Genomic DNA, 18,768 nt, shown 5'->3' on the forward strand with positions numbered 1-18,768 from the left:
TGCCTATGTCTTATTTGATAGTGGTGCAGAAAGAAGCTTCATAAACCAAAACTTTAAACACTTACTCAAACAATCCCCGCAACCACTAAAAGAAACATTCGTCGTAGAAATGGCTAACGGGAAGACCGAAAGCTCTAATGAAATCTACATAGGTTGTACCTTCACGTTAGACAATCAATCATTTCCAATCGACCTCATACCAGTCTCAATCAAGAGTTTCGATTTCATTGTTGGTATGAACTGGTTGAGTCTTTATCGTGCCGATATCCTATGCTTCAACAAAGCCATTCGCCTGAATCTTCTGAATCACGAAACTCTATTGATCTATGGAGACAAACCCGGTACGAGCCTTTGTATCATCTCCAGTATTCAGGCCCAGAAATACTTGCGTAAGGAATATCGTGCCTTTCTTGCTCACGTCGTCAACACAAGCCAAAAAGCGAAAAATCCAAAAGACATCCCCGGTTGAGTTCAGAATCGACCTAGTCCCAGGAGCTACCCCCGTAGCTAAGTCGCCCTATCGTTTAGCGCCCGCCGAGATGCAAGAACTATCTGGTCAACTTAACGAGCTGCTCAGCAAGGGCTTTATAAGACCGAGCTTCTCACCTTGGGGAGCCCTGGTCTTGTTCGTGAAAAACAAGGACGGATCATTCCGTATGTGCATCGATTATAGGGAACTCAACAAACTCACGGTCAAAAACCGCTACCCTCTTCCTCGTATAGACGACCTGTTCGACCAACTGCAAGGGGCGAGTTACTTTTCCAAGATCAATCTTAGGTCCAGGTATCACCAGTTACGAGTGCTTGAGGATGATGTTCTGAAGACAGCCTTCCGTACCCGCTACGGGCACTACGAGTTCGTGGTGATGCCCTTTGGACTGACTAACGCACCCGCGGTATTCATGGACTTGATGAATAGGGTATGTCATCCATATCTAGATCAGTTCGTCATCGTCTTTATTGATGATATACTCGTCTACTCTCGGAGCGAGGAAGAACACAGAGATCATTTACGACGAGTCCTGGAAACCCTACGATAAGAGAAGTTATATGCGAAGTTCTCTAAGTGCGAATTTTGGATCCGAAGAGTTGAATTCTTAGGACACGTGGTTAGTGAAGACGGAATCCACGTGGATCCCTCCAAAATTAAAGCTATTGAGAACTGGTCAGCACCGAAGACGCCTACATAAATTCATCAATTTCTAGGCCTCGCTGGCTACTACCGCAGATTCATCCAAAACTTCTCTCGGATTGCGAAACCTCTCACCATGTTAACACAGAAGGGCGTAAGATTTGATTGGGAAGAGAAATAGGAGAAGGCATTCTAGACCCTGAAGCGAGCCCTATGCACCGCACCAGTATTATCCCTTCCCGAAGGAACAGAAGATTTTGTTGTATACTGCGATGCATTGAATCAGGGGCTCGGTTGTGTCTTGATGCAGCGAGGCAAGGTCATCGCCTTATGCCTCAAGACAACTAAAGACACATGAGGTAAACTACACTACTCACGACCTCGAGTTAGGAGCACTCGTCTTCACACTAAAAATTTGGAGACATTACCTGTACGGCACGAAGAGCATAGTGTACACCGATCATAAAAGCCTCCAACACATACTGAACCAGAAAGAGCTCAACATGAGACAACGCCGACGGGTCGAGCTACTCAACGATTACGACTGTGAAATTCGATATCACCCGGTGAAATCCAACGTTGTAGCAGACGCCCTAAGTAGGAAACAGTATTCTGGTCGAAGAACTAAGTCATTAACGATGACTATCCATTCGCATCTATCCGCACAAATCAAGGAGGCTCAGCTTGAAGCCTTAAATCCTGAAAATGTGACGGGAGAATCCCTGCGTGGAATGGATAAGAGTTTGGAGGTCAAGGGTGATGGAGCCTACTATCTCATGGACCGAATTTGGACTCCGCGCCACGGAGGTTTCAGAGATTTGGTCATGAAGGAAGCACACAACACTCGATACTCCGTCCACCCAAGTTTGGATAAGATGTATCTGGATCTCAAAAAGCTATACTGGTGTCTAACATGAAGGCAGAGATTGCTACCTTCGTGATCAAGTGCCTTACTTGCGCGAAGGTCAAGGTTGAATACCAGAAGCCGTCGGGACTCCTCCAACAACCGGAGATACCGGAATGGAAGTGGGAGCGGATCACAATGAACTTCATAACCAAGCTGCCCAAGACAACGGGTGGGCTGGATACCATTTGGGTCATCGTCGACAGATTGACCAAGTCCGCACACTTCCTACCCATTAAAGAAACAGACAAGATGGAGAAACTCACAAGAACATACATTAAGGAAATAGTACGGCTGCATGGCGTCCCTATATCTATTATCTCTGATAGAGATAGTAGGTTTACTTTGAGATTTTGGCAATCGCTGCAAAGCGCATTAGGGACGAGATTGGACATGAGTACAGCTTACCATCCGCAGACAGACGGACAAAGTGAAAGGGCTATCCAAACGCTGGAGGACATGCTGCGAGCCTGTGTGATCGACTTTGGTAAGGCATGGGACGCCCATCTACCTCTTGTAGAGTTTTCTTACAATAACAGTTACCACACGAGCATCAAGGTAGCTCCATTTGAAGCCCTCTACGGCCGGAAGTGAAGATCCCCTCTGTGATGGGCTGAGGTGGGTGACACTCAGTTAGCTAAAGGACGAGTTCCTGACAGCGCTCTCACGGGTCCGGAGATTATCAGAGAGACGACCGAGAAGATTGTACAGATTCACGAACGATTAAAAGCCGCTAGGGATTGACAGAAATGCTACGCAGACAAGCGAAGAAAACCCTTGGAATTCCAAGTGGGAGACCGAGTCCTTTTGAAGGTCTCGCCCTGGAAGGGCACGATACGCTTCGGAAAGTGTGGAAAGCTGAACCCAAGGTACATAGGGCCTTTTGAGATTCTCGCTAGAATCGGCCCCGTAGCTTACAAACTCAACCTACCCCACGAGCTAAGTAACATACATCCTACCTTCCATATCTCAAACCTAAAGAAATGCCTGTCCGACAAGACTCTAGTGATTCCACTTGACGAGATCGAGGTCAATGAGAGCCTCAACTTCGTGGAAGAGCCTACTGAGGTTATGGATCGAGAAGTCAAGTGAACGAAGCAGAGTCGCATCCCAATTGTAAAGGTTCGCTGGAATGCTAAGCGAGGACCGGAGTTCACTTGGGAGCGCGAGGATCAAATGAAAAATAAATATCCTCATCTTTTTGCTTTGTTAATATGTAATAGCTTAGTTGCTTGAACTATATTTCGGGACGAAATTCCGTTAACGGGGGGAGGATGTGACAACCTGATACTTTTACACTGAGCAATCCATCCATATATCCAAAATTCACTTGAATTTAGCATCTTTTAATAGTATGTTGAGCCCGCGCTAGTGTTTTAGGCTTAATATATCATAGACATGGACCTTAGGAAAGATTAGGAAGGGTGCTGCATCGCAAAATCCAGCCAAACACACCAAGAGAGGTGTGTGCGGCCGCACACTAGTGTGTACGGCCAAGCCAGCCGCACACCCATCAGCAAACCCCTCCAGCCTCACACTCAACCCTATATAAAGTAGAGGACCCCCTTCCATTCACTTTTGGCTGCATCCTTTCTCTCTCTAGAAAACCACCCAAGAACACCTAGAAGACTCCCAAAATGTGAAGAACACCATCATAGAGGTGAAACACTTGAATCCAAGCCACAAACTCGTAATGTTCTTCATGTCTTCATCCTATGAAGGAGTGTGGCCGCACACCTTCATCAGGTGGACGCACACACTCATAATACCCTCCAAAGTGAGAGTAAGGCCGCAAAATCGACACATGGGACTCGAACAAGGAGTGTACGGCTGCACACCCCTGTGTACGGCCGCACACACACCCTGTACGGCCGCACACTCTAGTGTGCAGCCTCACTCACAAGTCTGGCCGCATACCCCAGCCGCACACTCACCTTTATGGCCATACACACACCCTAATACTCATATTTGGCCTTAAACTTTCATAGATCATTGGGTATAGAACATGGGACACTTAGTCTGAGTAATTCCATGCCCTTAGGAAGGATTTCCCCTCATGTTTAGTCATGAAAACACCTTAACTCTAACTTATATATGTGTCACCGTATGATTAATAGGGGTTGCTTGCGTTCAAAACATCCGTTGACACTCAGCAGCTATACGAATTGCAAACTTGAACCCTATAGTAAACTGTGAGTTCATACCCCTTAATGAACCTTTTCAACTATTTTTACATGTTTTAGCGGGGGGGGGGGGGGGGGGGGATACAAGTCAAATGTACAATATATGGAAATCAATCACATGTGATTTACAATTCATAGTACAAATCACATGTGATTTATCACTATACTTTATAAAAGAACTTTACGCTTTCAAAACTACTTTGGAAAAATAAACTATTTTCTAAATGCTTTCTTTGGTCAAGATTTTATTAAATTACCTTTCTTATAAAATGTATATACACTAATATATTTATATAAGTAAGACTTAAAGGACTTAGGACCGATAGCTCGCCTTATTTCCTGTTCTTGTTTGATGTGGGCTTAGGGTATTTGTTATCCGTCCGACTGTCGTTGATTTCTTAGTTATATATCATGTATATTGGTGTTAAATACGAGCATTTTCATCTTATTCGATGCCTATATTACTTAATTCCAAGAACCATACACACTAAGTTAACTATAATAGGTATAGTTAAGGTCACTACTACTTGTTACCACTACTACTATACATACTATAATTCATACTATTACAAAACGATACACGAATAAGAGAATACACTATGAACTACATAAAAGACTACTACACTATATTACAAGAGAAAGCACTAATCCGGAAGATAACACACTAACTCTCTACAAGATACTCTACGCACTACATACTGTGACCAGAGCTTTCCGGAAGGAAGGCGACGCTACATGTATAGATCTATACGGGGCAGACATTATTAGATCCCGACTGTTAACTTCAGTCCGAGCCGAGCAGGCCCAGAGCTGGCACTACTTCACTACAATGTGTATGACCGGGAAGGTCATGGGATCCTCTATTACTCACACTATTGGTCACATAAAAGGAATACACTATATCCACACTAAAATACTAAGACTAAAGTCTCAGTTAATATCTCGAAGTAAATAAGTATCTATTGCTAATGGAAGTTCGCACCACTATCACTACTCACAGGCATAACTTTTCTTCTATTTACACTACATACTGGAGATTTAGTACCACACTTTCACAACAAACAGTTTTCAATGATAAAACTTACATGCAACTTAGAGTTTTTCACTTACGATGTATTTCCTTGAAAATATAGGATTTTCTAGAGTTTTCTACTAATTATAAATGTACATGCAGCTTTTCACACTATATGTTCTAATACATTTTATACATTAACCACACTAAATTCTTATGAACTCACCAGCTTTATGCTGATACTCATTTTCAAAATAACTTGTATCCTCAGGTCAAAGATAGACAGGTACAGGTGCAGCACTTTGGAGAAGATGGAGCATACAAGATCCATCTCTTATTTTTGTTATACTTTTGGTGTCTATTGAAACTTTACAGAACACACTTGTAATTAAACTCACTATGTAAATGAAATGGTTGTATGTTTCTTGTTTTTACTATTATGCAATTGTGATGATACTGTACATGACATCCTCCACCCCGAAACGTATTACGCCGTTATCGGTTTTGGGGTGTGACAGAGCGGGATTTGTCGTGGATTTAAGTGGACAACTCTTCGACTCGGCGACTTGGACTCGACGAGTAGGTGCAGAAGAGATAAAACCCTAATCCTGGGGGTTGTGCCCTATATAAAGCACATTATAACCCACCCTCAGCCTCTTTGCTACCCTTTTGAGATCCAAAAATCCTAGAATCGAGTGAGCCTCCATTAATAGAGAGAATAGAGCTTTGGAGGAGAAAATCTTGGAAACGGGCTTGGAGATCAAGAGGCTTGCTGCAAAGGAGTGGTGTAGATCTGGGATCTACTTATGTTGGAGCATATATTGGAGGTAATAATCTGTTGCTTGGGCTCTTTTGTCTTTAGATCTATTATCATTTGAGATTTGGGGCATTTTTGGTATGATTGAGAGCTATTTTGAGTTAGAAGCTTAGATCTGAGGTTGCTACTTCAGATCTAGGCTTGTGATGGTCCAAAATGTCATAAAGCTCCTGTCTAAGAGTTGTTGGTGAGGCCCCCTAGTCTTTAACCCTAGCCTTTCTGTGTTTTTGGCCAATATCTCCTTGGTTTCACGTAAAGTTTGCAACTTTATGTGAGGGACAGATGGTAGAAGGGTGGATCTATGGATTGGAGCCCTGCATGGTTCGTAAAACCTCTGAATGGATTGAGAACTGGAGGGACTCGGCGAGTCACATGGGTGTACTCCACGAGTTGTATGAACATGTGCATGGACTCGGCGAGTTGAAAGAACAACTCGACGAGTCTGTTGAACATTGCCTTGGACTCGGCGAGTCTGTTCTTGGACTCGGCGAGTTTGGTCACAGAACCCAATCTCTGTTGGGTTAAAGCTTTGGATTAGTGAGTCGGTTGGCGACTCAGTGAGTTGGACAGGATGGGACTCAGAGATCGTTGGACTCGGCGAATTTTGGGGCGACTCAACGAGTTAAGTTGTGCTATGAGAGTTTTCTAGGTATGGGAACTCGGCGAGTCGACGAGTTGACTTGGCGAGTAGAGTCAACCAGGAAGGTTGACTTTGCCTGAGGACTTTGACTTTGACCAAGAGTTGACCAGTTCGACTTCCAAGGGTATTTTGGTAATATTGGTATTTATGGAATTGGTTATTTGGTAGTGTTCTATGGTGAAGATCGTGTTGGTGGTCGGAGCAGCTTGGTCTTATCTTTGCAGTCGATAATTTTAGGTGAGTTATCCTTACTTTATCGATAGGGTCTACGGCACCAAGGCAGGCCCTTTATCGAATGGAAATCTGGGTATTTTTTGTTATGTTATTGCTTGCTAGATCTGCATCATGGTATTTATGATGGTATCATGTTAGTGACCTGATTAAGGTCGGTACCCGGTATATAGGGTAATGTTATGCTAGTAACCGGTTAGATTGGAATCCTGGTTAGGATGTTGATATGCTATGTGATCTGTTAGACTGTTTGTCTGGTTAAAGATTTGTTACGTGATTAATTGTTTTATGTGCACATGGTTGTTTGACGGGGGTTGGGTTGAGGCGAGTCCTGCTTTGTGTTGTAGGCTAACTTACCCAGGGCTGATCGGATATCCCGAAGGCCCAGCGAGCGGTCCGGATAGGCTGAAGGCCCCAAGAGGGCGGACCAGACATACCGAGGCTCGGTGAGTGGATATCCCGAAGGCAAAGCGAATGCGTGATCGTACCGCTCCTCATGTTTTATGATTTATGTGATATGGTTATGAGGAAATACTCTGATGTTTAAACTATTTGAAAACAAGATGTATGAATTTAATGGTTTGGATAAATTTAAAAATGTTTTAAATTTGGCTCAAATTTTATGGGTGTTACAATTTAATGGTGCGTTTTAGACAAATGCACCAATAGATGTAATTTTAATGTGGTTATACGGAAACCACATTCAAAAATGATGTTATAATGATGTGATTTATAATCTTCACACCAAGTGACAATGTTTAATGGTTCGATCTTCTTGGACAAGCACAACAATAAATGCATTTTTAATGTAGTCATATGGAAACTCTACCAACAAATTATATAAATGGTGTGGTTCTTAATGCAGGTTTATGAAAACCATATCAACAAATTCTTTAAATGGTGCGGCTCCCTGGCTTATTGATGCGAAAAGAGTTTTCAGCGGTTTAATAATCCAGTTTATAATCACACCAATTTAAATAAAACTCGTCGTAGTGTTAAATACGTTTTGTACTAATGTTAATTATAATCTCTAGAAAACCAAAGTATATTCAATAAACAAAATAAAAGTAAATCAAATTTCATACGAAAAAACACACATTACAACACTCAATCCCACATGGCTTGTGACCCATCAACAACATACATGACAAACGACATCAATACCAAATTATTATTTTGTATACACATATGCATCCTCACAAAGATACCGTAGGATCTAATGATGTCCAGGAAGCTTCTCTTTGATCTTCTCCATCACCCCTTTCTTCTCATGGGTTTCTCCTCCTTCCCCATAACCACCACCACCAATGCCTCCAGATGTTGTTGTTAACACCCTTTGATGCTCGTCCGTGTTGTCACCACCAGGAAGCTTTTCTTTGATCTTCTCCATCACCCCTTTCTTCTCGTAGGTTTCCCCTCCATCCCCATAACCACCACCACCAGCGCCTCTTGTCGTTGTTGAGGACACTGTTTGATGCTCAGAGATGTTACCACCAGGAAGCTTATCTTTGATCTTCTCCATAACCCCTTTCTTCTCGTGGGTTTCCCCTCCTTCCACATAACCGCTATCAATGCTACTTACCGTTGTTGTGGGCACCATTTCATGCTCGTCCGTGTTGTGATCACCGGGAAGCTTTTCTTTGATCTTCTCCATCACGCCTTTGTTCTCGTGGGCTTCCCCTCCTTCCCCATATGTATTACCACCACCACCAACGCCGTATATCGTTGATGTGGACACTCTTTGATGCTCGTCGGTACTGTAATCACCAGGAAGCTTTTCTTTGATCTTCTCTGTCACCCCTTTCTTCTCATGGGTTTCCCCTCCTTCCAAATAATTGTCACCAACGCCGCCTGTCGTTGTGGACACCCTTTGATGCTCATCATTGTTGTGACCACCGGGAAGCTTTTCTTTGATCTTCTCCATCAGCCCTTTCTTTTCGTGGGTTTCCCCTCCTTCCCCATAACCACCGCCACTAACTCCGCCTGTCGTTGAGGACACCCTTTGATGCTCGTCCGTGCTGTGACCACCGGGAAGCTTTTCTTTGATCTTCTCTATCACCCCTTTCTTTTCTTGGCCTTCTTCTCTATGTTGATCGTAGCCTGTCCCAGTTTCGGTGCCAATGCCCATTCCCGTACCCGTAAAAGGGGTGCTAGAGTGAAGTGGGTTTCCGTACTCATTTGTTTGCCGACCTTCTCTTCCGTCTTTATGATCTCCTCCGTATTGTGCCATATTTCTTTTCACTCGATAAGTTATAGAAGAAGCTTGAAAACGTAGAATTGAACACTTGTTTCGTTTGTGATTTTCTTATGTTTTATATTATGACATTTGGGGGGGTTTATATAGAGTAAAGTGAGACGATGAAAAGGTGATATACGCGGTGAAATGAAGATGCATGGTATATGAGAGAACCACATGTTGTCAGCATTATACTAAACCCACTTAAAAAGCTGCTCCATCAGAAGACGGACACGTGTTTTTTAATAACTTCAGAAAACGGATGGATTTTAAACCTACATATATTATATTATATGATGATTATTGATTACAGATAAGTCATAAGGGTCAACTTGTGAAGCCAGGCCATGTCGACAAGATTTGGTTCGTCGACATATTTCTTGTCGGTAAGTCTTGTTTACAATATTGGTTATAGTTATTTCCATGGCCACCACACCAAAAATAAAATATTGTGATATCAGCCTCAAATCATACCGCTTCATCAGTTATAAAAACACTCGATCATTCCACCATTCTTATTTTTTTTATTTAATAAAACCAATATTAAATAAAATAAATATATGAAGTGTAACTTTTTTTTTATTACTTTCCTCCTTCCCCTGGCTTTCTTCTTAATGATGCCTTCTTATTTCCTATAAATTTTTTGTAAAATTGAATGTAGTATACAAGCTTTTCCTCGGTTATCTATTGATGTTTTTTCATGAACAAAATAGAAGGGGGGTGTCGAAGTAAATTAGAAATACTGTTTTTCATAACTATATAGTACGTACACGAGGAAACACTTTTACCAAACTTGAAAATGCCGAACTAGATGAATATAATTTACCTTTTCGTGTAACATTTAGAAACTATCAATCTATTATATGGATCTTGGATTTTATCTAGACGACATGTATGAATTCTTTTATTTACCAAAATACAGAATTCACCGGTCCCTAGATGCATGCATGTGTTTGTGTATGAGATAGTAGTATAAGCGTATAATTTGGTGAAATTAAATGTACTTCATGTATAGTGAATTTGTTAAAAATATGAAACAAAAATAAGACCTTTGAACCTTGAAAACTAAAAAAAAACAATTTTGTTTGTTGGAACTCCTTGTGATATGTGTAGAAACTTTCGAAGGGTTTCCAGCACGTAGAAAAAACTATAACTTACCGAAAGGAAATGTGTAGGAACTGTTAGAAAATTAGAGAAATCAGAATAATAATATATATTACTTGAATAGATTCAAGTATGGAGTTTTGTACACTTTCCTAAATTTGTAATTCGTCCTTTTTATATGGGGTACATGAATTCAAAAGTGAAATAATTCAAGAATAAACCAATTCAAATTACATGCCTAATTCGAACCGAGAAACACCTAATATCTTTGTTTGATGTGTTCTTAAGAGATAGATCAAAACTTAATGAACAAATTTTCGTGTGTATCTTTGTAACCCTTTTTTTTGGAACATAAAAAATGTTCTTCTTATATAAGAGGGAAAAGTAGTTAATAGTGGTTACATGCAAATTTGGCACCAAAACATGTAGTTAGTGGACATAACTAACACATGCATCATCATGATGTCATCAAGTGAGTTTTAACGGGAACCACCGCCAACGACTCTACCTCTTGAACCCGGTACTTGGGGGAGTTGCCCCCGACCCCTGTATCCCGAACTCATTTTAATCACTCCGAGCGTGCATCACACACCTCTAATCACAGTGAGTGAAATAGAACTCAACTTATCTCAATAGTAATAACAACTAAACTAAAATATGTTGATAACACCCCGCCCCCCCCCCCCCCCCCCCTTTAGCTTAATCCTTAAGTAACTAAAAACAAACACAAAAACAAACTCATGCATATATGAAAATATCATGAAGATTGAATATTCACATTAGTACAATACACATTTCAAGTACTCGAGAATCAGGGAGTCTTAAGATGTAATACTTGTCCTCTAGGAGGTATGGAATTAGGGTTTTGAGGAGTCAAAAGGTTGAGTTTTCGAAGAAAAGAAACCTCAGGATGTGAGATTGGAGGTTCACTGGGTGAGTGGGCTAAGATGAATTGTTATGTGAGACTGGTCTCACGACGTAAGACATAGAGTGCTCATGACGTGAGCATTACTACAGCCCAAGCCTATGATCTTTTAGGGTTTCCTTCGTATTTAAGCATATCTAAACTCATTTTGGGATTTCTTATTAGCCCCCAATCCTATTTGTAACACTCGGGTCTTGGAGGTAATTATTTATTGAATTAAAACTTTTGGATGAGGGTCACGACGTGAGACATGGTGGTCATGTCGTGAGTGACCATTAACTAGTTGACTCGTGTTTTTGAGCCTCACGACGTGAGACTTTAAATACTTACAATGTGAGAATGGGTTGATTACCAAAACACTAATATTTCGAGTATTTAATGGAATGAGAGGGCTAGGGTTCCCATCCTTAGCATCCCTCACTCTTTTGCCTCTTGGAACCCTAATCTCGAACCACTTAAACTCCTTAGCCATTTTTGTGATCTTTGAAGCGTGCTTTGGTGGTTTTTGACTCCTTGAAGGGGAAGAGGATCTTGGTGGATCAACCTATTGGCATTCTAGCTTCTACCCTACCTTCTTATTAGGCTTTTGGACCATTGTAAGTCATAAAGCTCAGACCCTTTTACCTCTTGCATGGTTGATTTAAGTTTTAAGCTCCTTTTTGCATGATTATGATGGATTGCATGCATGGAATCCATAAAGTTAGCAAACGTATGGATCATTGAGTCATTCTCTAAGATATAGTCTTTGGATCTGAGTTTTGGTATAGTTTGAGACTCCAAGCATGAGTTTAGATCTCATTTTCCCTCTTTTAATCTAATGAGAGTTTGATTCATGCATTGGAGATGCATTGTAACATCCTGAAATGAGGTACAATTATTATTCTTGAATGGTTCCTTTTAAGTTAAAATCAGTCCCTTTGTATGATAAGTTGGCAAGTCAGTACGTGGGGCGTATGTATAAGTATGTGCAGCGTACTCACGCACCATGCAGATCTTGGAGGCCACCTAGTACGCTGGGTGTACTAGGCTCAGATGCAAAACCCTAATATCTAATTGATTCATATATAAAGAACATTATGGACTCATTTCTAGCCACCCTTACCATCCTCCAACCCTCTCTAAAAGCCTAATTTTGTGTGTGTAGCTTGAGTGTGTGTTTTTTCATGTTTGAGTTGTTCTTGACCCTTGAGGAAGAAGAAGAAGAAGAAGAAGAAGAAGAAGAAGGTTATAGAAGAATAAGAAGATGAAGAAAAAGAAGAAGAAGAAGAAGAAGAAGAAGAAGAAGAAGAAGAAGAAGAAGAAGAAGAAGAAGAAGAAGAAGAAGAAGGTGTCATCCAGCTTAGAGATCCAAAAACTCCCCACCTTTGTGCATCATATAGATGTATAAAGCTTGTACCTTGGCTAGTATTCTCTTAGATCTCTTTTAGTGCAAGATTTATGAGTTTAAGTCCTTAAGTTTAGACGTTTATGAATTTGTTACTCTCCAGAGAGTTTAGGTTATCCTTTCATGCATTTTAGGGCATCTAGATGGATAAAATGATTGCTTGATCTTCCATTGTGTCCCATGCATGAGTAAAGTAGTTTGAAAGAGGTGAAATGATTTTTTAGCCTACCATAGCCATGCAAAGGCTTAAAGCCCATGACTTTATGGAATAAGAAGCTTAAAATTAGTCAGATCTGAAATTGGGATGAATGTCTTAATGGATTAAGAAGTTTGGTAAAGGATCTGGAATTCTCTGGAGTACGTCGTGTGTACTCTTGGCTAAGTGCAGTGAAGCCTAGCTGTTCCCTGTCGCATACTTGCTCAGCTGTACGCCTAGCGTTAGGAGAAGTACGCCCAACATACTCGTTGGGTGTTAAATTTCTATTGACCTTTGCTGACTTTGACTTTTGGTCAAAGTTTAGGGTTTTGGACCTAAGGAGGGGCAAAATGGTCCTTTTTTCCCCTAGTGGGTTTAATTGTGGACTTTGGACTCATGACTGGTTTGGACCTTAAATTTAATTAAGGTTAATTATCTTGTTAACTAGGCGGAGTCTAGATCCGACAGTTCGGGTGCTAGGTTTTTATGTCGTCAGTATCAGGTGAATCTCCTCACTAACTCTTACGTGTGTGGTAGGATAACTATAATGTTATGAACAATTGGGTCTAGCTGTTATGTTATGCTATATTATGTGCAGATTTCATATATGAGGTTGCTACTAGCCAACCGAGGGTTGGGGATAACTTCCCGAGCATGTTGTTTGCTCATCCAGATTGCTGATAGTCTCAGGGTTGTTGATAACCCATAGGTGTTTATTTTATGTTGTGTTGCATGCGGTATCTTGAGGAACTCAGTAAACTTCATGCTTACAGTTGTTGATTTGTATGTGATAGGTACTTTGCAGGACCACAGGAAGGCAAAGGTTTAATTGTACACACACACACTAGGAATTTATTATAGGGACATGATCTTTTGTAATCTAATAACTATGAGACTTGTGTTTTGAAATGATTTGCATTCGATCTGGTTGTAAAACTCTGTTTTGGAATTTTAAAAAAATTGGAAAATTTTGCTCTAAAATTTAAGGTGTTACAGTTTGGTATCAAAGCCCTGATTTGAGGGATTTGGATGAACCTTTGGGTGAATCAAACTCAAATTGAAGGTTTAAACATTTTTAAGAACTTAACAAGAAATGAATACTTTTTACAATAGGGAAATCCAAAGAAATCGTGTCTACAATCGACCAACACTCGAGCGGTAGTTGCCCAAAATACCTTATTGTTATTTTTAGTATTGTAGAGCAGAAATGTGGTATTATGAGAAATTAGGATTGCATGCTAGCTAGGTGTAGGCTAAGGAATCTTGCTGAACCAGTTTGAAGGTTGCCTTATTAATGATGCCTTAACCTAGGAATTCATTCCTTATGAGATCGAATCAGCCTTAATTATTTGTTTGGCGTATGCTTTATAGTTATACATAGTTAGGCTTTTATAGCCTTAGAATGCCTGATTTGGCCTTTCTTCCTGTTCCTTGTTTGGTTGTGGATTTAAGATAGGATCATTTATTCAAATGTCGATTGAGTATTGTACTATGTACAATTGGCATATGCGAGTCAAATGGTGAGGGCAGCAGAGATTCCATGAGGTAGAGCAGTGATAGGAGCGATCTAGAACTAGTATCTTGACATATGATGAGGTTCCCAGAACCAGTAAGGCGAGTCCATAGTTGTTATGCAGAGGTAGATTTCTTGGGAGCTCGAGGGTGCGACCCGATACGAATATGGATTGGTGTGGAAGGTAGGATTGACCTCGTACTACTGAATGCACTAGATCCTTACGTGACTCGGAAAATAACCTCGAGGGACTAGAGAGCATGTATGGATGTGAGAGGCGATATATATATATATATATATATATATATATATATATATATATGTGTGTGTGTGTGTGTGTGTGTGTGTGTGCATGCATGTATGTGTGTATTTAGCTTGTGCTGATGATTTTCTTATGCATTTCAGTATGCTGGTTATCCAAGGTTCAAGCTCCAGCGACCCTGAGAGGCCGAGTAGCAGTGATGGTGAGATTCCCGGGATGATTGTCGTGGAGGTGGCCGCTGCAATTCGAGAGGCTATTCCACAGAGGTTTGGGTCTATCAAGACTGTGCAGATTAAGACCTTTGACGAGCGTTATGCCGCTGTCTCTGAGGTTGCTGCTGCCACAGCCACCATAACTCTCGATGCTGCAAGACCGCAGGGGGGTGATTTGTTGTGGTACAGGGAGTTTACCAACACGAAGCCACCCGAGTTTGATGGGACCTAGGATCCAATTGCCTCTATTAGATGGATCTATGATGTCGAGGGATACTTCTATATCTGCTCATGTCCGGAGAATTTAAGGGTTCAGTTCGCTTTGAACGAGCTTTGCTTGGGAGCGAAGGACTGGTGGAAGTTTGTGACTGTTGACTACATGCCTGCAGAGCATGTTGCAGTGACTTGGGAGAGGTTTACTGTAATGTTTAGGGATGAGTTTGTGCGCGCAGTTGAGGGGGAAATTTTACCCTAGGAGTTCCTATCTCTCAAGTAAAAGACAAAGACGGTGACTGAGATCACTGGGATGTTCCATGAGAGGGATTTGTTTTGCCCTGAGCACGCCCGTGTGGCCCGGTATCTAGGTGTTCTGAGGAGGGATATCAAAGAGTTTGTGGGGAACACTACATATATGACATTGATTGAGCTTCAGACCAATGCTAAGAGGAGAGAGATCGAGCTGCAGACTCAGGCCCGAGAGGAGAGGGGGCCCAGGTAGGGATAAGAGGCCAATGTAGTCACAGTCAGTGAGTAAGTGGGCTAAGCCCGCTGAGCAGAGATCTGGAGGCCATAAGGGCCGCACTTGATGGAAGTGCAGCAAGGTTCATGTGGGACCATGTTGGCCCGGGTCAGCTTGATACCTATATGGCAAGGAGGGGAATCTCACTAGGGAATGCCCCAAGGGATTTCGAGTTTGTTTCAGTTGCAATCAGACGGGCCACGTGAAGGTCGATTGTCCATAGCTTGCATCCAGGGTGGTTCAGACTCCCGCCCCAGCGACTCTGCGTATCATCGATGGCCGACAGGGGAAGGCCAAGGCACCAAGGGCTAGAGGCAGTTCCTTTTAGTTGATAGCAATGGAAGCCCTTGCAGCTCCAGATGTCGTGGCTGGTATTTATTCCTTATATTTCTATTAATTTATTTATGCTACATATATTTTCAATTGTGTTGGTACGTTCCTTGTGAATTATGTGCATGTGCTTGTGCTATTTAAATTTGGTGTGACTCGGTCTTTTGTGTCATCATCCTTTACTTGCAGTTTTAGCATTCCGCTAGACACCTTGAGCAGGCCCTTGAGGGTGTCGATACCGAATGAGCACCCTGTCTCAGCTACAGATCTCTATTAGAGTTTTTTGCTAGAGATATTCGGTGTAGGATATGCGATTGATCTCATTCCTATCCCAATGGGGGATGTATGTGTGATCATGGGTATGGATTGGTTGAGCCAGTTTGGGGATCTTATCGATTATGAGTGCCAGTTAGTGATAGTCCGGGATCCTAGTGGGGGAATGCTAACTATCAATAGCAAGGGTACTAGATCGGGATCATCATTCTATTCTGCTGCCAAGGCAAGGAACAGTTTGTAACATGTGTGTATGGGTTTTCTGGCATATGTGGTGGATACACGGGTTGAGGAAAAAGGGACGAGTTCTGTTTTTGATGTTCCGGTGGTATATGATTTCCATAAAGTTTTTCCCAAGGAGTTACCTGGTGTGACTACTGAGAGGCAGGTGGAGTTTCAGGTTGGTGTGATTCTAGGTGCAGCACCGATTGCCAAGGCACTGTACTGTCTTGCACCTCCCGAGACGAAAAAATTATCCTCCTAGTTGTAGGAGCTGTAGGGGAAGGGTTCATTAGATCGAGCAGTTCTTGGTTGGGAGCTCTGATCCTTTTCGTCATGAAGAAGTACGGTTCGCACCATATGTACATTGATTATCGAGAATTAAACAAGATGGCGACGAAAAACCGTTACCCTTTATCAAGGATAGATGATCTTTTTGACCAGCTGCAGGGAGCGTCTTGGTTTTCTAAGATTGATTTAAGGTCCAACTATCATCAAATGAGGGATCAGGAGGTGGATATTCAGAAGAAGGCGTTTTGAACTCGCTATGGACCCTATGAGTTTGTGGTGATGCCTTTTGGGCTCACCAACGCACCGACAACGTTCATGGACCTCATGAACTCGGTGTGTAGGCACATGTTGGATCGATTAGTGATCGTTCTTATCAATGACATTCTGGTATATTAAAAAACTAGGGTACAACAAACGGATCACATGCGATAGATTCTTGGGGTTTTGAGGATGGAGAGGCTTTACGCCAAATTCTCCAAGTGTGATTTCTGGTTGAGAGAGGTCCAGTTTTCTGGGCACCTCATCAATCAGAATGGTATTTTGGTTGACCCAACAAAAATTGAGGCGGTGATGCAGTGGGAGGTGTCGAGACCACCATCTGAGATTCAAAGTTTCCTGGGTTTAGCGGTCTATTATCGGAGGTTCATCAGAGAATTCTCCAAGATTGTTGTTCCTCTCACCAAGTTGACCAGGAAGGATGTTGCCTTAAGTTGGGGGCTGAGTAGCAGGCATCATTTGAGTCTCTACATCACAGGTTGTATGAGGCCCTAGTGTTTTCCCTCCTAGAGGGAGTTGAGGATTTTGTAGTTAATTGTAATGCATCCATTGTAGGTATAAGTGTTGTGTTGATGCAGAGAGGGCGTGCGATAGACTACGCTTCGAGGCAGTTGAAGCCTCATTAGACAAGATACCCCACTCATGATTTAGAGTTAAGGGCAATGGTTTTTTCGCTCAAGATCTGGCGCCACAATCTCTATGGTGTTTGGTGTACCATCTACACGGACCATAAGAGCTTAAGATACCTTATCGATCAACCCAATTTGAATATGAGGTAGAGGAGGTGGTTGGATGTAGTGAAGGACTACGATTGTGAGATCTTGTATCATCCAGGAATGGCCAATGTGGTGGCCGATACCTTGAGCCAGGAGGTCATGGGTACCCCGATGCGAGATGTATGTATGAGGATGACAGTGATGACTCTAGTTTTGGAGATTATCAAGGAAGCAGAGTCGGAGGCCATAAAAGAAGAAAACTGTAAGAGTGATCGGCTGATTGGTCCGGTTTCAACATTTAATATGGACATTAGCGGGATCTTGACTCTCCATGGGTGAGTCAGGGTGCCATATGTGGGTGGGGCCCAATGGATTTTAATGGATGAGTCCCACAAGTCTAGATTTTCTATCCACCCAGGGGCCACAAAGATGCATCTTGATCTGAAGCATAATTATTGGTAGCCATGTATGAAGAGAGATGTGGCACGGTTTCTAGAGAGATGTTTGACCTATGGAAAGGTACAGGCAGAGCACCAGCGCCCTCATGGCAAGTTGCAGCCTCTGAAGATTCCCCTATGGAAGTGGAAACAGGTGACTATGGATTTCATTAATAAGTTATTGAGGACTGTGAGGGGTGTTGACACTATCTGGGTGATATTTGATCGTCTGATGAAGAGTGCTCACTTCTTAGCTATGAGTGAGAACTCTTCTGTAGAGAAGTTGGTTGAGATTTACGTTCTTGAGGTGGTGGCTCAGCATGGGGTGCCAACATCGATTGTGTCTTATTGGTATGTCCGTTTTATTTCCATTTTTTGGAAGAGATTCCATGAGGAATTGGGTACCTGGCTGCATTTTAGCACCACACATCATCCACACACGGACGGGATGAGCGAGTGGACGAGTCAGACGCTTGAGGATATGCTGCACTCATGTGTTATTGATTTTGGTGGGAGTTGGCACTCCTATCGTCCTTTGGTTGAGTTCTCTTATAACAACAGCCATCATGATAGTATCATTATGCCTCCGTTTGATCTCCTTTATGGTTGGAGGTGCCGAACTCCTATTTTTTGAGGCGAAGTGGGGCAGAGGTTCATGGGGAGCATGGAAGTCGTGTTGAAGATGACAGAGCTTATACAACAAGTTTGGAAAAGGATTTTGACTACACATGGCCAT

General features: G+C 42.1%; 1 protein-coding gene across 1 annotated transcript; it reads right to left on the reverse strand.

The window, feature by feature from the left end:
* Nucleotides 1–7,972: 7,972 nt before the first annotated feature.
* Nucleotides 7,973–9,249, reverse strand: LOC145093029 (uncharacterized). The gene has a single exon (XM_079031067.1). It carries the CDS (start codon nt 9,147–9,149, stop codon nt 8,136–8,138), a length of 1,014 nt encoding a protein of 337 aa, XP_078887193.1. The 5' UTR covers nt 9,150–9,249; the 3' UTR covers nt 7,973–8,135.
* Between the last annotated feature and the right edge of the window lie 9,519 nt (nt 9,250–18,768).

This window comes from Lactuca serriola, chromosome 3 (assembly GCF_051521515.1).
Source record: "Lactuca serriola cultivar US96UC23 chromosome 3, Lser_US96UC23_V15, whole genome shotgun sequence".
Taxonomy (NCBI): Eukaryota; Viridiplantae; Streptophyta; class Magnoliopsida; order Asterales; family Asteraceae; genus Lactuca; species Lactuca serriola.

What these genes read in the sequence shown, in the direction of transcription:
- LOC145093029 (XM_079031067.1), bottom strand. Translation starts at nt 9,149, where the DNA reads ATGGCACAATACGGAGGAGATCATAAAGACGGAAGAGAAGGTCGGCAA.